This window comes from Mauremys reevesii, linkage group 3, assembly GCF_016161935.1.
Source record: "Mauremys reevesii isolate NIE-2019 linkage group 3, ASM1616193v1, whole genome shotgun sequence".
Classification (NCBI taxonomy): Eukaryota; Metazoa; Chordata; order Testudines; family Geoemydidae; genus Mauremys; species Mauremys reevesii.
The window spans coordinates 172,257,634-172,284,209 of NC_052625.1; the positions used below are offsets into that span (position 1 = coordinate 172,257,634).

The following is a 26,576-nucleotide window of genomic DNA, read 5'->3' on the forward strand; positions in this document are numbered from 1 at the left end:
CTAGTTTTTCCCTATTTCCAAAAAGACATACATTTCCCAAAAACTCAAAGTTTGACAGAACTTAAAAAATCCTAGACTTTAAAAAAAAGACTTTTTTTTTTTTTTTGGTGCCAGAGCAGATCGGAAGTTTCTGAGCTACTTCAGAAAGATGAGTGAAATAGATCTATTATGGATGCAATGAACATTTCATTTTATTCCCTCTTCTATTTTACATGGGTTACCATTAAATATAAACTCTCCTGGCATTTTGCAGGCAATAAAAAGAAGCAATAAACTTGTTCCTTTCTGCAAATTGTCCACTTGTACTATTTTTTACCAAGCATGCCTGCTTCAAATGAACTTAAACCACTCTGATGCCAAAAAGAGCTGACAATTGGTTCAAATAGATTCAAGTGTACCAGTGTACCTGTTTGAACAATTCAAGCAATGAATTTAACCCTTAATTGTATTTGTGAATTGTCCTCGAATAAATCAAAGTTTTTAAGAATTTGTCTTTCAATACTGAAAGTATTTAACATGTTATGAACATACTAAAGCTTTGGATTTTTGGCAGAAGTCTTCTATTATCTACTCAGAGTCAGAATTCTTTGTTCATGCTGTTCAGTGATCACCCAAATCACATGGTATTATCTCTGTTTTCTGATGGGAGGAACTTACTCATATAAACTACCACTGCTTCCAACTAAAAAGACATTTTCTTTTATCATGAAACACATTATATTTCTTGATTAAATTATTCTTGGTTTACAGAGATTCATAGGAACAAGATTTTGACTAAATAAATATTTGAACAGTGGGCATACATTAGACATGGGCAATATTTTTCAGACTAATTTTTTTGCCAAAAAATGCATATTCGGGTTAACCAAAACATTTTGCATAGAATGTACCCAATTATGTTGGCCAAATATAAAATACAATTCTGAAAAAGTCAAAACATGCTGTTTTGACATTGTCTAAGTAAAACATTTCAATTTGAAACTGCTTTTCATTTCAAATTTTGTTTTTTTATAAAGATAAAACACCCTCAAACAATATGTTCTGTTCAACCTGAAATAAACGTTTGACTAAAAGGGAATAAAAGGGTAGGAGAGATGTCCTGGAAGCCAAATTTAGGCTGCTAGGGAAGAGACTGAAATCCAGGACGTCTATTGTGGCATTTTCAGAAATGCTCCCGGTTCCACGCGCAGGGCCAGGTAGGCAGGCAGAGCTTCAGAGTCTCAATGCGTGGATGAGACGATGGTGTAGAGAGGAGGGGTTCACATTCATTAGGAACTGGGGAAACTTCTGGGATGGGAGGAGCCTATACAGGAGAGATGGGCTCCACCTAAACCAAAGTGGAACCAGACTGCTGGCACTAAACATTAAAAAGGTTGTAGAGCAGTTTTTAAACTAGGAGATGGGGGAAAGCCGACTGCTGCAGAGGAGCGTGTGGATCGGACACAGACTTCTCTTAGGAGAGAGTCTGATGATAGAGAATCTCCAGGTTATAGTCAGGAGCAGAGGAATGAGAAGTATAATGTAAGGGCCGGATCAGATGATAAACAGTCACATAAAAAAGAATCTGGCACATCAGAAAAAGGCAGGCTAATAAACAGGGACAAGTTTTAAAGTGCTTGTACACAAATGCCAGAAGTCTAAATAATAAGATGGGTGAACTAGAGTGCCTTGTGATAAAGGAGGATATAGATATAATAGGCATCACAGAAACCTGGTGGACTGAGAGCAATCAATGGGACACAATCATTTCGGGGTACAAAATATATCGGAAGGACAGAACAGGCCGTGCAGGGGGAGGAGTGGCACTATATGTTAAAGAAAGTGTAGATTCAAATGAAGTAAAAATCTTAAGCGAATCCACAGGTTCCATAGAGTCTCTATGGATAGAAATTTCATGCTCTAGTAAAAATATAACAGTAGGGATCTATTATCGACCACCTAACCAGGACAGTAATAGTGATGATGAAATGCTAAGGGAAATTAGAGAGGCTATCAAAATTAAGAACCCAATAATAGTGGGGGATTTCAATTATCCCCATATTGACTGGGAACATTTCACTTCAGGACGAAATGCAGAGATAAAATTTCTCGATACTTGAAATGACTGCTTCATGGAGCAGCTGGTACGGGAACCCACAAGGGGAGAGGCGACTCTAGATTTAATCCTGAGTGGAGCGCAGGAGCTGGTCCAAGAGGTAACTATAGCAGGACCGCTTGGAAATAGTGACCATAATACAATAGCATTCAACATCCCTGTGGTGAGAAGAACATCTCAACTGCCCAACACTGTGGCCTTTAATTTCAAAAGGGGGAACTATACAAAAATGAGGGGGTTAGTTAGACAAAAGTTAAAAGGTACAGTGACTAAAGTGAAATCCCTGCAAGTTGCGTGGGCCCTTTTAAAGACACCATAATAGAGGCCCAACTTCAATGTATACCCCAAATTAAGAAAAACAGTAAAAGAACTAAAAAGAGCCACCGTGGCTTAACAACCATGTAAAAGAAGCAGTGAGAGATAAAAGACTTCCTTTAAAAGTGGAAGTCAAATCCTAGTGAGGCAAATAGAAAGGAGCACAAACACTGCCAACTTAAGTGCAAGAGTGTAATAAGAAAAGCCAAAGAGGAGTTTGAAGAATGGCTAGCCAAAAACTCCAAAGGTAATAACAAAATGTTTTTTAAGTACATCAGAAGCAGGAAGCCTGCTAAACAACCAGTGGGGCCCCTTGACGATGAAAATACAAAAGGAGCGCTTAAAGATGATAAAGTCATTGCGGAGAAACTAAATGGATTCTTTGCTTCAGTCTTCACGGCTGAGGATGTTAGGGGATTCCCAAACCTGAGCTGGCTTTTGTAGGTGACAAATCTGAGGAACTGTCACAGATTGAAGTGTCACTAGAGGAGGTTTTGGAATTAATTGATAAACTCAACATTAACAAGTCACCGGGACCAGATGGCATTCACCCAAGAGTTCTGAAAGAACTCAAATGTGAAGTTGTGGAACTATTAACTAAGGTTTGTAACCTGTCCTTTAAATCGGCTTCGTACCCGATGACTGGAAGTTAGCTAATGTAACGCCAATATTTAAAAAGGGCTCTAGGGGTGATCCCGGCAATTACAGACCGGTAAGTCTAACGTCGGTACCGGGCAAATTAGTTGAAACAATAGTAAAGAATAAAATTGTCAGACACATAGAAAAACATAAACTCTTGAGCAATAGTCAACATGGTTTCTGTAAAGGGAAATCGTGTCTTACTAATCTATTAGAGTTCTTTGAAGGGGTCAACAAACATGTGGACAAGGGGGATCCGGTGGACATAGTGTACTTAGATTTCCAGAAAGCCTTTGACAAGGTCCCTCACCAAAGGCTCTTACGTAAATTAAGCTGTCATGGGATAAAAGGAAAGGTCCTTTCATGGATTGAGAACTGGTTAAAGGACAGGGAACAAAGGGTAGGAATTAATGGTAAATTCTCAGGATGGAGAGGGGTAACTAGTGGTGTTCCCCAAGGGTCAGTCCTGGGACCAATCCTATTCAATTTATTCATAAATGATCTGGAGAAAGGGGTAAACAGTGAGGTGGCAAAGTTTGCAGATGATACTAAACTACTCAAGATAGTTAAGACCAAAGCAGACTGTGAAGAACTTCAAAAAGATCTCACAAAACTAAGTGATTGGGCAACAAAATGGCAAATGAAATTTAATGTGGATAAATGTAAAGTAATGCACATTGGAAAAAATAACCCCAACTATACATACCACATGATGGGGGCTAATTTAGCAACAACGAGTCAGGAAAAAGATCTTGGAGTTATCGTGGATAGTTCTCTGAAGATGTCCACGCAGTGTGCAGAGGCGGTCAAAAAAGCAAACAGGATGTTAGGAATCATTAAAAAGGGGATAGAGAATAAGACTGAGAATATATTATTGCCCTTATATAAATCCATGGTACGCCCACACCTCGAATACTGTGTACAGATGTGGTCTCCTCACCTCAAAAAAGATATTCTAGCACTAGAAAAGGTTCAGAAAAGAACAACTAAAATGATTAGGGGTTTAGAGAGGGTCCCATATGAGGAAAGATTAAAGAGGCTAGGACTCTTCAGTTTGGAAAAGAGAAGACTAAGGGGGGACATGATAGAGGTATATAAAATCATGAGTGATGTTGAGAAAGTGGATAAGGAAAAGTTATTTACTTATTCCCATAATACAAGAACTAGGGGTCACCAAATGAAATTAATAGGCAGCAGGTTTAAAACAAATAAAAGGAAGTTCTTCTTCATGCAGCGCACAGTCAACTTGTGGAACTTCTTACCTGAGGAGGTTGTGAAGGCTAGGACTATAACAATGTTTAAAAGGGGACTGGATAAATTCATGGAGGCTAAGTCCATAAATGGCTATTAGCCAGGATGGGTAAGAATGGTGTCTCTAGCCTCTGTTCGTCAGAGAATGGAGATGGATGGCAGGAGAGAGATCACTTGATCATTGCCTGTTAGATTCACTCCCTCAGGGGCACCTGGCATTGGCCACTGTCGGTAGACAGATACTGGGCTAGATGGACCTTTGGTCTGACCTGGTACGGCCTTTCTTATGTTCTTATGACATTTTTGTTTTATAGACAAATTAAAAAAAATGTTTTGAGTGGATCCTTAATTATTTTTTTATTCCAGTCAGTTAACTGAAAAATGAGTTATTTATTCAGTTCTTGTATGAATAGGCCAAACTCAGTTCTCATTATGTTTTATATTGTTTGACTAACACTACTGGTAAAAGTCAAAGGAATTAACATAAGCTGTGGAAACAGTGCTTCTTTGGCTATAAATTCAGCCTAGTTATGTTTCTAAAACTGCTGAAGTACAGAGAAATGAGAAGTGACTAAGCACTAAGGCAATATAAATATAGTTATGAGCTGAGTGAAACCTTGTTATTCAGTTGAATTAAAACCTTGTTCAAACTCATGTAAGCAAGTCCCCCATTTAAGATGTCTGTAAGACACTGTTAAGGGACGATAGCTGAATCAAAGTCTAACAGAATCTGGTCAGAAACTAGCACCAGGTGAGTAGAGTTTGGGTTTTATGACCAGATGTGTGTGGGTATGGGTGTGTGACAGAACACACAGAAACTGAGAACAGACAAGAACAGAGACAGATGGGGAAAGCAAGAAAGCCAAGCAGAAGCCTGTGAGCACAGTGTGATGCTGGAGAAAGCTAGAGAGAGAGCTTTTGGGTCTGTTGCCTAAAGAGGCTTGGGATTGTAATCTAAGAAACTACTCCTTTGTTGTTGGTTCCCTTCAGGGGCGGCTCCAGGCCCCAGTACGCCAAGTGCGTGCTTGGGGCGGCAAGCTGCGGGGGGCACTCTGCCGGTGCCGCGAGGGCGGCAGGCAGGCTGCCCTCGGCGGCTTGCCTGCGGAGGGTCCGCTGGTCCCGCATGCCTGCGGGAGGTCCGCCAAAGCCGCGGGACCAGCGGACCCTCCGCAGGCAAGCCGCCGAGGGCAGTCTGCCTGCCGTGCTTGGGGTGGCAAAATTCCTAGAGCCGCCCCTGGTTCCCTTTGTGTTTGGAGACACAGGACTTTGCACATTCCTTGTAAATAAACAAGACTACATTAAAGAAAATGTCAGACTCCATCAATTTCTGCTTCCAACTGGAGCATCCCAGAGCCCTGAACTTTGACTAGTAGTTGTTCTGGTCAAAAAGGGGCAACAATATTGTTAAAAGTTTAAGAAAATATGGTAGGTAAACATACAGTTGATTATTTAGAAAATTAAGTCTAAAGTTAAAGGCAAGCACTTTATTTAGGAGAGCCTACAGGAAGTAGAGAAAAGGCAGAAAGCTATGCTGAAAAGCACAACTGAGTGAGAAGTGAACTTCACATTGTGAATTATTTTTAAAATATTGTATAAATATTCTTATTCCAAATGCTAAAACATAGTTAACATGCTCCTGTATAATTAATACATATTATGGTTTATTAAATATATATATGACATGCTGCAGGGGAGTTAACATTTTTTTTTTAAATCAAGAAATGCAAACTATAAATTTAATTTTTATTACATTTTCTAAATGTTATGAAAGACAAAAATCTGAAGAAAAAAAGCATCTTTGCACCTAAATCATGTAGAGCCTACGAGTGCCACAAAATTGCAGATCTAAATGATTTGACTAAAATGAGCAATGACAACCAACCTCTTTTAATATTGGTTGATCAACCAAATGCTCTTTATCTGATTTGGCTACAAAGCCAAAATTATCATGCTGTAAATATTTGGGAAGACTAGGAATACATAGAAGACCAGGACCTCAATCCTGCAGACACTTAAGCTCCTGCCTATCTTTAGTCACATGAGTAAAATTATGTTGTGCTTAAGTAATTCTGTTGATGATGAACAAAAGGGAATTGACTCCATCTCCTTTAGTTGTGTGGGCTCTGCACTATTAAAAGCAGTACAAGAAAGCATGACAGGTCTCATATATGCCCACTCCCTTTCTCAAGAATATATTAAAAAAAAAAAAAGGTGTGGGGCCCTCCATTTCCACAGAATACATGGCCAGTGGCAGTCCAAGTAGCAACTCCATGCTTCCGTCAGTTGGCTGACCTGACAGTCCTTCTGAATCCTTGATGCTGCAGAGCTTGTCCTCAGGCATGGGGCTCAGCAATGGGTGGGACACGTCTGTCTCCCAACTCCTCACCAATTGAGCTGCAGGGCCCCCCTTTTACACTTTCTGTCCCACTCCTCTTCTCCCCTCTCCCCCTCCTATCAGTCTCAGCTACATGAGTAAATAGATGGCTGAAATTGGCACTCTCCCTAATGCGGGATCCAGTTTCCCTTGACTGCTTGTCACAGGGCCGCCCAGAGGATTCCGGGGGCCCGGGGTCTTCGGCAGCGGGTCCCGGAACGGAAGGGCCCCCCGCCGCCGAATTACCGCCGAAGACCGAGCTGAACATAGACGGAGCGGGACCCGCCGTCGTCGGCGGTAATTCGCCAGCGGGGGGTCCTTCCGCCCCGGAGCGGAAGGACCCCCCCGCCAGCAAAGACCGGGAGCAAAGAAGCTCCTGCACCCGGCCCCGCAAGAGTTTTCCGGCCCCCCCGGAGCGAGTGAGGGACCCCACTCCAGGGGCCCCGAAAAACTCTCGTGGGGGCCCCTGTGGGGCTCGGGGCCTGGGGCAAATTGCCCCTCTTGCCCCCCCCTCTGGGCGGCCCTGGCTTGTCATTCTTACCTTGCTTTTATTCATGTATACTCAATGTACCATTGTGATTTAGAGGATCAAGCCATTCAGGTGATATTTCTTTATTTCCTGGAGGAATCCACATTGTTTTCAAATGAAAGATTAGACTCGGGTATTCACCTGATTCCACGAGCTGGGGCTTTAAGAAATACCGAATATAATAGGACCCCCCACAAATCTCATATTGGCAACAGTAAAATAGCAATATAACACTGCACTCGGTTTCAATATTTTAAATAAGTGTTAGTGTGCTTCAGGAAAGTTAAACAAAAGACGACGACTTTTCAGGATCCAAACCATAGTGAAGCTGAAAATGAAAAGAAAAAAAAAGCAGCAAAAGGAAGAGAGAAAAGCTCTAATGAAAAAATTAATACAGTAACTCCTCACTTAAAGTCATCCCAGTTAATGTTGTTTCATTATTATGTGGCTGATCAATTAGAGAACATGCTCATTTAAAGTTGTGCAATGCTCCCTTATAACGTTGTTTGGCGGCCGCCTGCTTTGTTCACTGCTTGCAGAAAGAGCAGCCCTTGGAGCTAGCTGGTAGGGGCTTGCAACCAGGAAGGACCGGCAGCCTCTCTATCAGCTCCCTGCTCCCCTAAGTTCCCTGTGCAGCAGCCGCCCAGCAGGCTATCAATTGCTGTGCAGTTCAGCTGTCCCTCCCCGCACTGCCATGTGCTGCTCCTGCCCTCCGCCTTGGAGCTGCTCCCCGGAGCCTCCTGCTTGCTGTGTGGGGCTGGGGGGTTGAAGAAGGGTGCTAATATCAGGGTATCCCCCTCCCCCCTGCTCCTGCCCCATGCTTACTCCATCTCCATAGAGCAGGCTCAGGACACAACAGGGCTCAGGACAGAGGGAGCTTCCTTGCAGCAGCTGCTGTGTCAACTTGCTGATCTACTTAAAAGGGAAGTGTACTAAGAGTGGGCTCAGAGTCCTTAAAGGGGCAATGCGCAGTTCTCTCTCTCGCTCACACACGGTGTATGTCTCTGTCTCTCTCTGCCATGCTGTCTCCACTCCCTCCATTCATGCTGCTTTGTAGAGCATGAGGCTACATTAACAACAATGTATTAACCCTTGAGGGCTCAGCCGAGTGCTAGTTCATCCTTTAGCAGTAAGGCATTCCCTGGGAAATATCCAACCCGCAGACTCAACCACCTCAACCAAGCTTCACAATCATCATTGCTGTGTACACTATTAAATTGTTTAAAACTTATACTGTGTATATGTGTGTATATGTATATATATAAAATATAGTCTTTTGTCCAGAGAAAAATCCCTGGAACTTGTGTGGGCCTAAATTTCAGAAGGGGATGGGGACTGGGTTGCCACATTTTTAATTGCTGGTAACTGGACACCCGAGGCTCTGCCCCTGCTCTGCCTCTTCCCTAAAGCCCCACCCCCTACCCACCTCTTTCCTCAAAGCCCCTCTTTCCCCATCACTCGTTCCTCTTTCTCCCTCCCCACATCGCTTGCTGGATCATCTCAAGGAGCCTGCCTGCAGGTAGGAGGTGGCCCCGGCTGGTGTGGGTTAATGACCCACTGCCTGTCCCCATCCCACAGTAACCAAACTTTTGGTTTGGGTGCCATTTAGGGTTGCCAGGTCCCCAAAAACAAGGCATCTTGCAACGCAAAATGGCACCCGAACACAGAAGCCAAAAATCAGACTGCCCAGGTAAAAAACAGACAAGTGGCAGCCCCAGGCAGGGTGGGAGTGTTCTACCCTAATACATAGTACAGGCTTCCCCTAGTTAGGAGTTCTTAAAATTGATTGTCTTTTAAAAATAAATAGCTGTGTGGATTCAAACTAATTTTGCAGACTTCCATAATACTTTGAGAGTTTTGTAAACCCTTGCACATTGCAAATTCACTTACCTCTAATTTCTCACTGCGAAATCTTTTATTTCTTCCGAATTTTCCCCCACCATCAAATATAACCACCTATTTTCAACACGGCAATACAGTAGAATATAATTTTGTGAAATTTATCCATCAAATCTGAACACAGTAAATGTCATCAGCTCCTAGCTATTCAAAACATGTTATGAAATTTTCACTGAATTGTATACATAATTTAATTAAAATAACATAGTTAGGAAGATAAGAGTCCTAGGGAAAAATATATATATTATTTGAGTGGCTGATTTATTTGTACTGGCCAATTGACAAAGATATTTTAATTAAAAAGAAAATGGTATAGACAAATGGAAACATTTGGAAAATTAACTACTGCATATTCTACTTATCTTCTTAAGACATTTTCCATTTCAGTCCGTTATATTATAATGTAATTTAATATGACCTTTATTTTTCTATTTACATTTTACTGGGATTTCCATCTCTTACTTCAAAGTTAAAGACATTACTTATACAAAATATGGAATAATGAAATAGCATGAAGAAAAAGATGGGAGGGTAGTAAGGAGACTTCAGGTACAGCATGGACAATAGCCATGCCATTAACTCAGGAGGCCCAAAGGGAAATAAGTAAGTGTGCCTCCATTTACAGGTAAAAAGTTGTAGAAAAGTTTATTATAGGTCCTCATGCTTGATACTTCTGCATCTACAAGGACCCACAGAAGAGCTTCACTTGTGTGTGCTGTATCCTTCTTCATAGTACAACCAAACTCTGTCCTATGTACGACAAACACCTCACTACACCACCCACTGGCATGTGCCCACCAGCTCTGTACATGGAACTGCTATCTGCAGAGCCCAGCAGCCACTCAAGATGGCAACAAGCAGCAGGTGCCTCCCAGATTGGTTGCCTCCTCAGATTTCCCAGCACCTGGAGTCACCTGGAACAGCCAATGGCCAAAGAGGCTGCTACTCATCTGTGGCTTTTTTGTTGTTGCTTAAATTCCCTGTAATGTTAAGCAGAGGGTCCATAGGGTTAGCACACACAGAGGAAGGCTGCAGGCTGAGATGCACAAGAAGCAGTCCTTGGCCAGGAGAAAGAGTAGTTAAGGAGAGCACAGCGACACACTGGTTGGTGTATTTTGCTTTTTTCAATGGAGGCACTATCAGGGCATGGCTAGGTCAATTTGCATAAACCACAGCACTGTTTGTCTGGAACCAATGGGGGGGGGCATTTGTGCCCAGAGGTAGCACTTATTTCAGAGGCAATTTTACAGTGGCCCTCTAAGAAACTTAATCACCTCACTGCACTGCTTTGGAAAGTAAAGGTGTGTCTGTCAATAGAGCTACCCTTTTAAATTAATGGGTTGGGGACTACCAGAGAAAAGGGGAAGCTGTTGCACTTACTCCTCGGGTACCAGGGCTGGTCAGTGAAGTCCTTGGTCATCTTCTGTCCCCTCTCTATATGCCAGTGCTCCCATCCTGAGTACCCCAGAGTCCTTTTACTTCAGGGGTGGGCAAACTTTTTGGCCTGAGGGCCACATCTGGGTATGGAAATTGTATGGTGGGCCATGAATGCTCACAAAATTGGGGGTTGGGTGCGGGAGGGGGTGAGGGATCCAGCTAGGGGTTCAGGCTCTGGGGTGGAGCCAGAAATTAGGAGTTCAGGGTGCAGAAGGGGGGTCCGGGCTGGGACAGCAGGTTGGGGTGTGTGGGGAGAGTGGGTGCTCCAGCTGTAGGTGGGGATGAGGGGTTGGGGTTGCAGGAGGGTGCTCTGTGCTGACCAAGGGGTTCAGAGGGTGGGAGGGGTATCAGGACTGGGGGCTGGGGTGTGGAAGGGGTTCAGGAGTGCAGGCTCCATGTGGCACTTACCTCAAGCAGCTCCCAGAAGCAGCGGCATGTCCCTTCTATGTCTCCTACATGGAGGCATGGCCAGGCAGCTCTGCGTGCTGCCCCCTCCACAGGTGTTGCCCCTGCAGCTCCCATTGCGCATGGTTCCTGGCCGCTTGAGATACACACCACTCAGAGCCTGCACCTCTCCCCACACCCCAACCCCCTGCCCCAGCCCTGATTCCCCTCCCATTCTCCAAACACCTCGATCCCAGGCCAGAGCACCCTCCTGCACCCCAAATCTCTCATCCCCAGCCCCACCCTGGAGCCTGCACACCCAGTCTGATCCCCCACCCACCCTCCAAACCCCTCAGTCACAGCCCAGAGCACCCTACTACACCCTGAACTCCTCAGCCCCACCCCAGAGCGTGCACCCCCTCCCACACCTGAACCCCAATTTTGTGAGCATTCATAGCCCACCATACAATTTCTATTCCCCGATGTGGCCCTTGGGCCAAAAAGTTTGCCCACCACTGCCCTAGCCCCTTGGACCCATGTTGACCAAGGGACGGGTTGGAGTGTTTCTGTTAAAGGAGGGGACTGGGCGAGGCATAGCCCAGGGAGAACAGCCCTGCCGCGGACAGCCCTCAAGCCACAGGAAGTGTGTGTGTAGTTTGTTTTTCTTTTTTTCGGGGGGCGGGGTGCAAACGGTGGGGCTGATGCTGGATTATTGAGGCCTATTGCCAGCTTGATGTAAATTACTCCTGGCAGGAAAGCAGGAGCTAGAACTACTCTCCGCCCCGTGCAATGCCGCGGGCTGTCGCCAGGGGAGCTGCTGAGCAGCTGCAGCTGGACTTGGCGAGCAGCGGCTCGGGGAGTCCCAGCTGGCGGGACCCTCTGAAAGCGGCTCCTGGGGCTGCAGAGGAACCCGTCAGAGGCAGCAGCCCCCGCCTTTCCCCGGGCATCAGGGGCCTGACTGAGGCACCTGGGTGAATGCAGGGCAGGGAGACGCGTCCCCCCCCCAGTCAAACATACCCGTGTGCAGTGCAGCCCGAGGGGTGAAGGTAAAGCGGCCGTGTGGGACGCCCCGTCTGCGGAGAGCCGAGGGGCCAGCTCCGCCGGGCTGCTCAGCCCGAGGGCGAGCCCCGCTCTCCGGGCGGCGCCCGGCTTCTCCTGCTGCTCTGGGAGCCGCCGCCGCCACCGCCCGCGGAGCTGGGACGCGGCGGCCGGGGGCGGGGCCGGGCGGGGCGGGAGTCAATGCCTGGTCCAAGCCGTGCCGCGTTCGCCGTTCAGAGAGGAATAATCCAGCTGCATGGGAGGAAATGAACGAGGCGGGGAAGCAGCCGCCTCCAGCACCGCTTGAGCGCCCGGCCAGTCTCCTCGTCCCCACCTGGGCAAGTACACGGCGGTCTCCTTCTCTCCTCTCCCTCCTTCGCTCGCGGGCTCACCCCACCCCGTCCCGTCCCGAGAGCAACTCTGGGCCCCCTTCACCGGGCAGCTGTGAGCGAGCCTGTCCCGGGAGCACCCGTCTGCCCGCCTATTTCCCCGGCGGCTCTAAGGGGCTTTAACTTCTGGGCATGGGAGGCGCGTTTGCGAGTTGCGCGGCTCAGAGGGCAGCTAAGCGAGCGGGAGTCGGTGGACGAGATGCAGGAGAGTTTGCCGGGGTCGCGCTGCCTTGGCAGTCGGTGCGTGGAGCTGCAGTGCAAACCGGGGCACCGGGAGCGGACTGCCCGCGAAGGGCTGTGCAGCTGCGGCAAAGCGTGGCGCGGGGTCGCTTAGGTGCAGGGTGATTGTTGTTCGGGAATCATCATAAAAAGTTCCGGTGGGAAACCGGCCGCTACGCGTTGTGTCTCTTTCAGATGAGCTGTCCTCTGCTACTGTGAAGGGTGTGTGTGTCTGTCTGTCTGTCTGTCTGATGTGCACACACCCTGGTAAATACATCTTCCCCCCAAGCGGGAGTTTCACTCTTCATGGGAGCTGCCTTACATTTACAGCTCCTGCTCTCATTGATAGTCGAGGGGGAGTAATTTGTAGCCTCCCCATCTCTCTCCAAATACAAGACATTTTCACTGCATTATAGCTACACAAATTAGTGGTATGCTCTTTTTGTTAAATGTTCCTAAAAGGTTGGCCAAGTTTAGTCATGTTCCTTTACGCTGCACCTTTGCCTTTGGAGGGTAAACTTTAAAGCCAGATGTGTGTTTGTATACAGTAATCAGTTGAAAACAGCTGCCAAGCTGCTATTGATTAGTATGTACCACATACCGGGTACTTTGTTTTCAATAACTATATTTAGCGTGTACATGTTCTCTATTTCATTGGCTTAAGTTAGAACACACGGTAAAAAGTTACTTGTCTCTGTATTTGTTTATGAAGTCTTGGAAAGTAGGAAAATCACTAATAGATTTGCCAGGAGTGATCGATGCTGTATGGTCAGGAAGAACACAGCCTAAATAAATAGCTACTGAATGGTTTTGTGTATGTACCATTGTATCTGTATCATCCTTCATTAGATCAGTTGCTAAACTACATTGCAAGACCACACACTTTAAAGTCCTACCAATATAATATTTCAATAAGATTTAATTTTCCTCAAGAGGATGAGGACAACTTTTTAAAAAATAATTCAGTTGTGTGTTTCAGCCTTCTTATAATAATCATTCAAATGCTGTTAGTATAATTGCAATTCCATACTGACAAAAATGGATGGAATCTTTTAATATATTTAACAATAAAGGTGCATTTGGGAGGGTAACTGATTCAGGGAGTTGGAAAAACTTGTCACTCTGCATATTCTAAAAATGATTTATAAATGATGCCCTCTGATAGTTGTTCATTTATTAAATTAGGGAAAGGTATGAAGGCAATCTGATATGACTATGAAAATCTTTGTATTTAATAAAGATTTTAATTTATTGATATGCCATTTTTCAGAGGACATAACTGAAATGATTGTCATTTTAAGTGTAGTTGCTACATTTTTAATCAACTGAGAAATAATGCAATACATAAAACTGGTTATTAGTATTAAATTATAAATCTCACTTTACCCTGTTTAAATCATTGGAACTGATTTTTTGTATGGCTTATAAAGACTTACCAATCTTTACACATCTTTTTAGAAACTTTAGCTTCTCTAAAAGCTAAGTAGTATTAATTTATTGCCCATACTTTCTCTATAGCATTACTCCCAGGCAACTGGATAAAGGTTGATTAAATTTACTGTCATAGGATAAATAAACACTTTGATATCTGTTGTGAAATTCTGTAATTTTAAAAAGCGGAAGGAAAATCACATATATGCTTTAGTTATGCTACGGTTATCATTGATAGTCAAGGCAAGCTGGTCTAATCTTTGGAAATTTGCTTTCATATTTAACCAGTGTATGTGAATCTCTCTGACTTTAGCATTTATATGATGTATCGCTTGTGTTCTGTGAGCTTAAAACTTTCTGAATGTGTCTCACTATCTGTGTATATTTATAAGTGTGTGTATTATAGAATTTACTTGTTGATAGGGATATACAAGTACATACCCTTGTTTTAAACACACAGTGTTCAGTGTAAAAATGATGGGGGTTGTTGTAATGTAATGTGTTAATCACTCACGATCAAAAGACATGTTGTTCCACTGCTTTTAATTTGAAAGCCCTGTTCTTAAACTGTGAATAATCTGTAGAGCAATTATCTGAAAATGTTAGCTGCTGTGTAGGTTGAAAACTAATGCACGGGTAATTTGGAGTATTTCAGTGTTAAAGGTGAAGATTGCTCACTACTATTCAATTAAAAGCCGCAATTAGTCTTCCCTTGTAGATATGTATTATGCCTGAAACATTAAGGGACGAAACCTCCCACTGACTTTAGTGGGAGTAGTATTGATCCCTGGACAGATGTGCAAAAATGTCATCTTTTGAACTGAGTATTGCAGGACTTTTTTTTGTCCTTATGAGGGACTACAGACTTGCTGCCACATGGAAGGGAAGGACAAAACATCTGTGGATTTCAATGGGATTAAGGATTTGGATCCTAAGCCTCAGAACATTTGTCATAGATTGAAAGCAAGAATTGTGTACTTTGACAAGTTGCCTTTATTAGAAAGCATTTTTCTTAAAAATGCATCATTGCAAAATGGTAAGACTTTTTTTTAAAGATTAATAAAATACAGTATGCATTTTAGTAGTTTAGACTGAAAAATACCAATGTAGATGCTGGACATTAGGTATTTACATATTTACACACCTTCATAAAAGGGACCTGCTTTTCAGAGGTGGAGAGGGGATACAAATTTCACTGACGTCAGTGGGAGCAGTGGGGTTACAGCACCTCTGAAAATCCAGACACGTGAATGCATATGGAGATGCCTGACTTAATAAACCTTCACAGTAATATGCCTTAATTACAATTAGTAAACATTTGCAAAATTTTGATATTTTATATCAGTCTAATGGAAATGTGTTTTAATGCATAGGAAGGTGCAATGTATTGCTGTTGATATAGTTCATGCATAATATATTAAGAAAATAAGGTACTATTAATCAGTTATTTGACTTAAATACTGCCAAACACATGGCACCAAAGATATTTTAACTTAGAAAGAGCATGTGTGTATGTTGGTTTTCCACAAAATGACACATCCTTGCTCCATGAAATGCAGGGTTCAAAGTTATAATCAAATATAATTTTGAATGGAATCTCAATAGCTGCTTGAAGTAATTTCTGATGTTTGTAATCTTTGGTTTCTTATCCAGCTGAGTTTCAATTAGCATATGGCTTTCTGTCATTGTTGTAAATTTACAGAAGCACAATTCTGCTTCTGCATATAACTTGTCTTCTGCCTTTCTGTCAAAAGAAAATAAATGTAGTCAGATGGCCAAACCCATTAGCAATGTTACAATGTATAGTCCATGGTTTTTAATGAGTTTTATATTATCAAGCTGCTATTGATTAATATGTATCAAGCACTTTGTTTTTAATAACAGTATTAGTTCAGTGCCTGAAAGGGAAAGAAAAAATGATTTTTTCTTTTATTACTGGCATGCTAATTGAAAGTTTAAAAATAAGCAGAAGAATTAAAATGTATGCATTGCCTGTATGAATCTCAGTCCCTAGAACAGTATTTTAGAGAGAATAGTTATGTAGCTAAAAGTTACTTATGTATATTCTATTTCACTCCTATTGGGTTAGTTAATAGATTCAGTTTTGTAACAGTTTTGGTGACTAATGTGCATGGAAGCCATGGGAAATCCCACAACTAACCTCTTTCTTTTTATCGGAAGTGATGAAAAAAGTCTTAAGGAAAGTAACCAGGGTTGTCATTTCCCCTCTTCCGCCCTTTTTAAAAACTTGTTTGTTTTGTCACCTGTGATCAGGGAGGAGATTCTATTGTGTAAATGAGAGACCAAAAATGAAAAACAAATTCAGGTGATTAAAATCTTATTTTGACTCAGATTTAGATGAATGTAGATTTATTTCAATTGTTAAACTTGCTTGGCAGATCTCTGGTGCCCAATTATTAGCTGCTGCAAATAGTCATAACTGCATTGTAGTGAATGGATCTGTGACAGCTTACATCAAGTGAAGATCATCAAAATTATAACAGAATCATCCAAAACACAGGACTTGGTGTGATGGAGGACTCCAACTACCCAGACATCTTTTGAGAAAATAATACAACAGGGCATAGACTATCCAACAAGTTCTTGGAATATATTGGGACCACTTTTTTATTATAGAAGGTAGAGAAAGCGATTAGGAGAGAGGCTGTTCTCGATTTGATTCTGACAAACAGAGGAACTAGTTGAGAATTTGAAGGAGGAAGTCAGGCTGGATGAAAATGATCATGAAATGATAGAGTTCATGATTCTACGGAATGGTAGGAGGGAAAACAGCAGAATAAAGACAATGGACTTCAAGAAGGGAAAGTTTAGCAAATTCAGAGAATCAGTAGGTAAGATTTGTGGGAAGCAAGTCTAAAGGGGAAAAAAAAAGAGTTCACAAGAATAAAAAACTGCCTAAAGAGAGATTACTGAGGGCACGAGAGCAAACTGTCCCAATGCATAGGAAAAATGGGAAGTATGGTAAGAAGCCAGGCTGGCTTAACTACGAGATCGTCAATGACCTGAAATTTAAAGCTCAAAGAAGAGTTATACAAGAAGTGGAAAGTAAGTCAAACTACAAAGGGGGTGTGTGTGTGTATATATATAAAATAACACCCCCCCCCAAACATGTAGGGACAAAATTAGAAAGGCCAAGGCACAAAAAGAGGGTAACCCAGTTAGGGATATGAAGGGTAACAAGAGAAGCACAAGGAAGTTTGGGGACACGATAGGCCTATTACTAAATGAAGAGTGAAAGATGACAGAAAATGCAACAATGGCCAAAGTGTTAAATGCCTTTTTCGTTTGTTTTCACCAAAAAAGTTAGCAGTGTTCAGACGCTTAACATAGTGAACATCAGTGGAGTAGGATCTGAAGCTAACCTAGGCAAATGACATGTTAAGAATTATTTAGACAAGTTAGATGCCTTCAGGTCAGAAGGGCTTGATGAAATACATCCTAGAATATCTAAGGAACTGGCTGAAGAGTTCTCTGAGCCATTAGCAATTATCTCTGAGAACTTGTGGAAAACAGGAGAGATCCTGGAGGACTGAAAAAGGGCAAATATAGTATCTTTCTATAAAAGGGGGAATAAAGACAACCCAGGAAATTCTAGACCATTAAGTTTAACTTCAATACCCAGAAAAATAATGGGGAAAAATAATCAATCAATTTGTAAGCACCTAGAAGATAAGATAATAAAAACAGGCAACATGGAGTTTTCAAGAACAAATCATGTCAAACCAACCTATTGTCCATCTTTGACAGGGTAACAAGCCTGGTAGATAGCGGGAAGCAGCAGATATGATGTACCCAGACTTTAGTAAGGCTTTTTATACTGTCTCACATGGCGTTCTTATAAACAAACTAGAGAAATATAGCCTAGATCAGTGGTTTTCAACCTATGGTCTGCAGCCCTCTGGAGGGCCGCAGACTATGCCTAAGATTTCCAAAGAGGCAATACCTCCATTTGAAAATTTTTAGGAGTCCGTAAATGAAAAATGATTGAAAACTGCTGGCCTAGATGAGCCTACTATAAGGTGGGTGCACAACTGGCTGGAAAACCATACTTGGAGAGTAATTATCAAGGGTTCACAAATGAACTGAAAGGGCATATCGAGTGGAGTCCTGCAGGGATGCGTCCAGGGTCCAGTTCTATTTAATACCTTCATTATGATTTGGATAATGGCATAGAGTGTGCACTTATAAAGTTTGAGGATGATACCAAGCTGGGAGGGCTTACAAGCACTTTGGAGCAGTGGTGAGCTCCCAAAATCCTGAGAACCAGTTCCCTACCAGGTTCACACGCTCCGGGTTTTCGGCGACTTTTCGGCAGCAGGTCCTTCACCCGGAGCAAGTGAAGGACACGACGCCGAAGTGCTGCCAAAGACCCAGTAGGGAACCATGCGGTGAGTACAAGACCCATGTGCCTGTCTTCCCCCCGCACCCCCACACCCATCCAACCCCAACCCACGGCCTGCCCCCGACTGCCCCTCTCAGAACCCCCAAGTATCTCCTCCCCCCCTCCGCCACCAGGGTAGCAGCAGCAGCCTGGGGTTCCGGGGGCTATTTAAAGGGCTGGGGCTCCCCTGCTTCTACCACTCCAGTCCTTTAAATAGCCGCCGGAGCCCTGGGGAAGCGGCGGGGCTCTGGTGGCTATTTAAAGGACCAGGGCGCTGAGGCAGCTGGCATCAAAGGCCCGTTAAATAGCCCCTGGAGCCCCCCGCTACCTCAGGGCTCTTTAAAGGGCCTGCAGCTCCCCTGCTTCTACCGCCTGCCCTGGCCCTTTAAATAGCTGCCAGAGCCTGGGGAAGCAGCAGGGCTCCAGCGGCTTTTTAAAGGACTGGGGCAGCAGAGGCAGCTGGAGCCCCAGACTTTTAAAGTAGCCCCCAGAGCCCTGCAGCCCTACTCCAGAGCTCCAGGAGTGGGGCTCTGGTGGCAATTTAAAGGGCCTGGGGCGCCAACCCCTGCTGGGAGCCCCAGACCCTTTAAATTGCCCCCTGGGGAAGCAGGGCCACCCCGGTACAGCACACCAGCTCTTGCCGGTACGCTGAACCGGGGCGTACCGGCTTACTTTCACCTCTTCCCCTACCCAACTTGCCCCACTCCCTCTCCCCTGATTGCCCCGACCCCATCCACCACCACTCGGACAGACCCCCTGGAACTGCCACGCCTCCCCAACCCCTGCTCCCCCCCCGTTTCCTGGCCCCTGCCCACCCCTGAACTGCCGCCCGCCCCCTCCCCCCAACAGCTCCCTGCCTGGCCCCTGCCTTATCCAACGCCTCCTCCCAGCCCCGGCTTGGCCCCCTTACCGTGCTGCTCAGGGCAGTGTGTAAGGATGCCGGGTCATGCTGCGTGGCCCGCTGGAGCTCGCAGCCCCCCCCCCTTATCTTGCCGCTCAAAGTGGCAGGAGCTGAGCTGCCCAGAGCGCTGGCACTGGCAGCTTGGCACGCTGTGGCTCTGCGAGGGGGAGGGACCCCAGCTGGGAGCTCAGGCGGGGGACAGGACGGTCCCGCGGGCCAGATGTGGCCTGGGGACTGGAGTTGTTTGCCCACCTGTCTGCCCCTTTAACAGCCGGTTCTACACCGGCTTCTAAATTTAACAGCCGGTTCTTGTGAACCGGTGGGAACTGGCTCCAGCTCACCCTGCTTTGGAGGACAGGATTGGAATTCAAAATGATCTTGACAAACTGGAGAGATGTTCTCAAATGAATAGGAAGAAATGCAGTGGACAAATACAAGTACTAGACTTAGGAAGACAAAAATAAGTGCACAAACACGAACTGGGAGATGACTGCTTGGAAGGAATACTTCAGAAATGATTTGGGGGTAGGGTTGCCAACTGTCTAATTGCACAAACCCAAACAGCCTTGCCTGCCCCTTCTCTGAGGCCCCGCCTCCCGCTCACTCAATACCCCTCTCCCTCCGTTGCTCGCTCTCCCCCACTCTCTCTCACTCTCATGGAGCTGGGGCAGGGGTTTGGGGTGCAGGAGGGGGTTGCAGGGTGGGGCCAAGAGGTTTCAGGTGCAGGAGGGGGGCTTATGGCTGGGGCATGGGATGCGGCTCCGGCTGGGTGGTGCTTCGGGTGGCTCCCAGAAATGGCAGCATGTCCCTGCGGCTCTGCTCATGCTGCTCCTGCCTGCAGGCACTGCCTCTGCACCTCCCATTGGCTGCGGTTCCTGGCCAATGGGAGCTGCAGAGTCAGCACTGGGAGCTGCAGAGTCAGTGCTGGACATCCCAGTCGCTTCCAGGAGACACGCAGAGCCAGGGCAGGTAGGGAGCCTGCCTTATCCCCGCCATGCCATCGACCGGACTTTTGGCCTGTTAAAATCTCCCGGACTGCTTTCAATAAAAACCTGGAGATTGAGGCAAATTCTGGGAGACTCCTGGCCAATCCAGGAGGGTTGGCAACCCTGTTTGGAGGGTCAGAGTGGCTCACAAAGTAAATATGTAATACTGTTGCAAAAAATAGTGAACATCATTCTGGGATTATTAGCAGGAATGTTGTAAGCAAGACATGAGAAGTAATTCTTCCACCTTACTCAGCACTGATAATGCCTCAACTGGAGTATTGTGTCCAGTTCTAGGCATCATGTTTCAGGAAAGATGTGGACAAACTGGAGAAAGTCCAGAGAAGAGCAACAGAAATGATTAAAGATCTCAAAAACATGACATATGAGGAAAGATTGAAAAAAAAATGGGTTTGTTTAGTCTGGAGCCCTCAGTGCAGGAGACTGAACTAGATGATCCATAGAGGTTGCTTCCAATCCTACATTTCTATAATTCTATAAGATCTGTCCGAAAGGTTTTTTCATTGAATTATTAGAGACTACAAATTATTTGGACCAAAAAGAGTGGGAGAAGTGCTGTGCATATTTTTTTTAAAGATATTCTTCCCCCGTCCTTTCCCATATTCTAATGTGCCTGTGTGATCAAGTACTAAAATAGCTGCAGAACATTTAAGTGTACAACTTTTCTCTTTTAAAAAGTAGCTGACTGGGAAGTTGATATTTTATCAAACTCTGACAACCACCAATAAAGAAAAATATAATCCTCAAAGTGAACACTAGATGTCCTATTACCACAGTCATTAGGAACTTTAATTTCTCCTTCCCATCTGTATGGGGACAACATTTTAAATCATTACGAACATTGCGTTTAAACTGGCTTGTAGGCTTTTGTGCCTCCCTCCCCCTCACTAGACTGCCGGTGCTGCAAGTAATGTCATTTTTTTAGCAAGCTGGCCCCTGCCGGCAGGAAGAATAGAGGAGTGCCTCTTTGCCATGGGAACATTCAGGTACGCAGTGGATACAGGAGCCTCTGATAGAATCACCCCACCTCATGGAGCAAGAGAGGGAACAGCTGTCAGATCTGCTGCTGGTGTTGTGCTGACTTGCATTTTGAATTAGGTCAGCTCTAGCGGGAGCAGTTGATGCTCCAACTGTATGTCTGCACTGAAAATGCTACTGGGGCAAAGCTGCAGCTGTGCTGCTGTAGCACTTCAGTGTAGACACTACCTACGCTGACAGGAGCAGTTCTCCTATTGGCGTTAATAACCCACCGCCCCAGGAGGGAAGAGCTAGGACAATGGAAGAATTCTTCTGTCGCCCTAGTATTGTCTACACCAGGGGTTAGGTTGGCATAGCTGCATTTCTCAGGGGTGTGGAATTTTCAGGTCCTGAGAGTTGTAGCTATACAGCTGTATTTTCCCAGTGTAGACCAGCCCTTAGACTGTGTTAGCTGTAAGTGACACTAGTGTTGCCAAATGAATGCTGCTGTTCCAAGTTCCAAGTGACGCTAGTGTTGCTGAACGCTGTTCCTGTCAGACTTGGTACCATTCTCCATTGAGCCCAGCTGAGGGGATTCATTAGTGCATGTGGCATGCGTGGCTCCAGAGGGAAGATCAGTGATGTGGCCCAACACATGCCGTCTGACAGCAAGTTGGCGGGGTGATCTCACATCATTTGAGTGGAGTGGGGTGGATGTAGGGATATGTTAAGAAGATGGCAGAGACTGTCCATAGAGCCTGCTATACCACTTGCACTCTTGCCTTGTTAATTTGAGGAGTGGTAATAGGATGTCTCACTGGATTTTTTTTATTTCCAATGGGGGTTGGACTAGATGACCTCCTGAGGTCGCTTCCAACCCTGATATTCTGTGATTTACCCCTTCAGTTCTTTTAGAGTACATTGCCACCATTAACTTGGTATTTTACTTCCAAACTTGGCAATAGTCCGTGATACTCATTGTTGATTGCATTCAATCTCATTACATGACTCTGTCAATAAGGAATACCCAATAAGCAATTAAGTTCACACCCTCCACTTTCCCCATGTCTCCATTAAAATCGATAAGAACTCCATCAACTTAAAAAGTATTAATTTCAGTTGTTTCCAAAATCACATCATCTTCATAGAGGTGCACTATAATGAAATTGCTATGCTCTGTTGTTTTTTCCCAATCTTTTTCTATTAAAATGTCTTGCAGGAAAATCATTTATCAAGTTTATTTTTGTTTGAAGGGGACTGACTATATGTCACTGCAAAACTTTGCTTCTATACCTATATATTCAAAAAAATAACCCTCTAACTTATGGTTAAGTATGGGAAAGTGTTTTCTAGAAATCAAGGGAATCAACAATTAAATCAACATTAACATCCTCACAAACTTCGATTCACATGCCTTACAAGCCTTGTATCATGCTACCCAGTCATGGTCACATTCCTAAGCTCTTCACAATCATTCCACAGCTTTTCAATTATCACATACAAGCACTTGCAACAGTCCTATCAAATTAATCAAAATGACACTTAAGCATACAACCAAAACTTCAAAATTATTTATGGAGATAACATGAACATCTATCAGTAAGCTATCTTAAGCACAGTGTTGTGATGTTTTGAGTCCCACTCCTCCCCCAACACATGTACACTTTTTCTATCAGTTCTACATTCTATTCCATATTGAAAGTGGTTTTCTTTATTTTTTTTTAAATGGTTCAACATATGGGAAATGTCAAGACAATGAATGTAAAGGAAGTACTTTCACTGTGGAATGATACCGGGCAGTGGGGAAGGTTTGGCAGCAATGCTGGGGAATTGGGCAGGTAAAGTAGGTGGCCCAATACCACAATTCCTGCCATTCTGGCTCCTCAGAACCTCTACTCAAATACATTTCTGGCCAACTTTGCATTCAGCTTTGGGGTTTTTTTGGGTTTTTTTTGGTTTTGTTTTGTTTTTTTCAAATATTTCCATCCTCATGATGACCTGCTGAATTTCACCAGGAGGAGTTCTAGTCTGATGGACCTGTTAAGGTTTATTGGAGCAAGGCTGCTCTCTAGCAAACCATAAGATATTTGCAAGACAGAGAAGTTGTTTCCCTTTAGGAGGTGGAAGCTCTCTGCTTGTTGGGCAACTTTGCCTGCAGGTCTCCTCCTCTCACCAGAATGTACTGATACCCCAGGGCCCTAATATTGCAAAGACTCACAATACCGCTGCTATTTAATATCTATATTGAAACTGACTGCCTTTAATGAGTAGATCCCATTGTGCTAAGCACTGTGCAGCCATATAATAAATGACAGTCCCTACCACAAAGAATTTATAATCTGAAATCAATGTCCTTTTAATGTGACCGCTCACAATAGTATAGTCAAGTCTGTGCAGGATTGGGGCCTTTCACACACCAAGGGTCAAACAACGCAACAATAAAGAATTTGAATGTGCATGAGGATTCCAGTTGGAAAACTAATAATAATGATTGAAGTTTTGAATGTTGGATAATGTTAATTATAAATGTAGATCTGACAACTCTTGAAGCTGACTTATAAAGTTGAACACATTGGAAAACTATCAGATCAAATGGATACTGGTAAAATTTTTGACTCCTATGTAATTAATTGGGCTTTATGTGGATGTTCTGCATTGGAAATCCACTCATCTCAACCTAAGAGGAGGATGAGAGGCTGCCACTGTGGCCTTCTGAATCCCTTGCCATATGCTGTTCTCTACTGTTCTCTCTGCAGGAATTCCTGCTCATTAGAGGTAAAATTCTGTCCCCTTTGAAGTCAGTGATGCCTAAATGAGCAGATCCAATGGTGGAATATGCATACACTGCATATTCAGAGCTAGTATACAGACATCTTCCCAGCATATAGTATGTAGAGGGCCCCTTAAATGGTGGCTCTGTCTATGCCTCATTATGCTTTGGGATTCTGTGGAGTTTGCATAGATTGTTTCTTTGGTCCTTCAACTACACTTCAGTCTAAAATCATTATTCAAGAACTCAGTACTCAACAGCTCACATCTAGGCACCCAAATAAGTTGCCCAGACTTGAAAATTTGGGGTTGTACAGACTTGCAATAGTTAGAGAGAGAGAAGGCAGCATAGAAATAACTATCTGACATCTTTTTAAAACCCAGGCACCTACAGTGACATTCTCTGTATGTTAGGTACTTATAATAATGTCCTCCATTAGTTGCTGTGGAAGTACTGAGAATTCTGGACTATAGGGTGAACTAGTTCAGATACAAAAAAAAAAAAAAAAGAAACGTGACCCTTCGCTTAAAGTTGAAAATGAACTGGAACTTTTTCTGAGGTTCATTCAGAATGTTATCCATCAATTTTTCATTTTCCTGTACTGCCAAGTTTCAGGTGGGACTGGAGGTGGACATAATCAAATTGCATGGGAAAGACTATTTTCCTTATATGCCTTGCCTGGGGGTAAACAGATAGTACTAAAGTCTCTTGAGAGACTATTTTTGAAAGGTTTCCAGACAAATTTTTCAGGTAACTTATATTAACATCTGAATTCTTGGGTGGTTACACCAACCTTTAAATATTTTAGTTACTTTTGTTGCTATCAGTTTCTTCTCTACAGTACTCTTTCCCCCTCAGATATCATGTTTTAAAATGCAGATGTATTTGTAATTGTCTTTCTATTCACCGTATCCTGTCCATGTTGTTGAATCTTAAATAGTTTTACTATTTTTAACAAGAAACTTTGCAGTTCACATTAAAAAGTTATTGTAAGTTATAAAAACAATAACTCTGGTAGATAATGATACATAGAGTTAGATATCTACATTACAATGTGGCTATTGCTGCTTTAGATGTGATTGTTTCAGTCTAGCACAAAATAGGTACTAAGGTAAATTGAGGATTAAAGACAATATTATTTGTGTGTGTGAAAGATATAGGTGCATAGAAATGCAGGAAAATTTTGTTTATTGTAAAGATGATGTATGCTGCATAGGATTTTGTAGCATGTAATTTGATTGTGGGTGTGATGGGTTGGATCACAGAAACCCCCTGGGGGATGCAAACTGATGTGCCAAGACTACTTCTGCCCCTGCTTTCCTGCCCTGGCAGCTTGGGACTTCAGTGCCCTGCCTGGTTTAAGCCAGACCTGCTACCGTGCTGCAAACCCAGACCCAGATCTGAACCATGTCCCCTAACAGCTGTAGACTTAATTGAAAGCCATTTAAGAAGTGTTCCTGTGTTTAACACTCAGTTGCCCAATTCCCAGTAGGGTCCAAACCCCAAATAAACTCATTTTACCCTGTATAAAGCTTATTCAGGGTAAACTCATAAATTGTTCACCCTCTGTAATACTGATAGAAAGAGATGCACAGCTCTTTGCCCCCCCTCCCCCAGGTATTAATACATACTTTGGGTTAGTTAATAAGTAAACAGTGATTTTATTAAATACAGAAAGTAGGATTTAAGTGGTTCCAAGTAGTAACAGACAGAACAAAGTGAATTACCAAGCAAAATAAGTCTATGTCTAATACAGTAAGAAAGCTGAATTCAGATAAAACCTCACGCTCAGAGGAATTCCAGTAAGCTTCCTTATACAGACTAGTCTCCTTCTGGTTTGGGTAGCAATCACTCAGATCCCCTGTAGTTACTGTCCTTTGTTCCAGTTTCTTTCAGGTATGAATAGGGGTGGAGAGGCTATATCTTGAGCGAGCTGAAGACAAAATTGAGGGGTCTTCCAGGAGTTTAAATAGACTTTTTCTTGTGAGTGGAGACCCCCTCCTCTCTCCTATGCAAAGTCCAGCTCCAAGATAGGGTTTTGGAGTCACATGGGCAAGTCGCATGTCCATGCATGATTCAGTTTTTACAGGCAGCATCCGTTGTTTACATGCTACCCTGAACGTCCTCAGGTAGACTTCTTATGTGGATTGGAGCTTTCCAAGATTCATTGTCCTTTAAGATCCTATGCCACCTGCACTCCCAGCTATCTCCGTGACACCACTGATTTCCTGAGGAAACTACAGTGCATTGGAGACCTTCCAGAAAACACCATCCTAGCCACCATGGATGTAGAGGCTCTCTACACAAACATCCCACACACAGATGGAATACAAGCTGTCAGGAACAGTATCCCTGATGATGCCACAGCACAACTGGTTGCTGAGTTCTGTGCCTTTATCCTCACACACAACTATTTCAAATTTGATGACAATATATATCTCCAGATCAGTGGCACCGCTATGGGCACCCGCATGGCCCCACAATATGCCAACATTTTTATGGCTGACCTGGAACAACGCTTCCTCAGCTCTCATCCACT

The 26,576-nt window shown here is 43.9% G+C and overlaps 1 protein-coding gene across 4 annotated transcripts in view; it reads left to right on the forward strand.

Annotated features, from left to right (window-relative positions):
- The first annotated feature begins 11,986 nt into the window (after window positions 1-11,986).
- Window positions 11,987-26,576, forward strand: part of SNTG2 (syntrophin gamma 2) — a 479,465-nt gene continuing 464,875 nt past the window's right edge. For 3 of the 4 annotated variants that reach the window (XM_039528152.1, XM_039528151.1, XM_039528150.1), the window contains exon 1: window positions 11,988-12,299. In XM_039528152.1, coding sequence (XP_039384086.1) covers window positions 12,228-12,299 — 72 coding nt within the window. In that variant the 5' untranslated portion in view covers window positions 11,988-12,227. Of the gene's footprint in view, window positions 12,300-26,576 lie in introns of all 4 variants that reach the window. The other variant, XM_039528153.1, reaches the window with a different exon arrangement.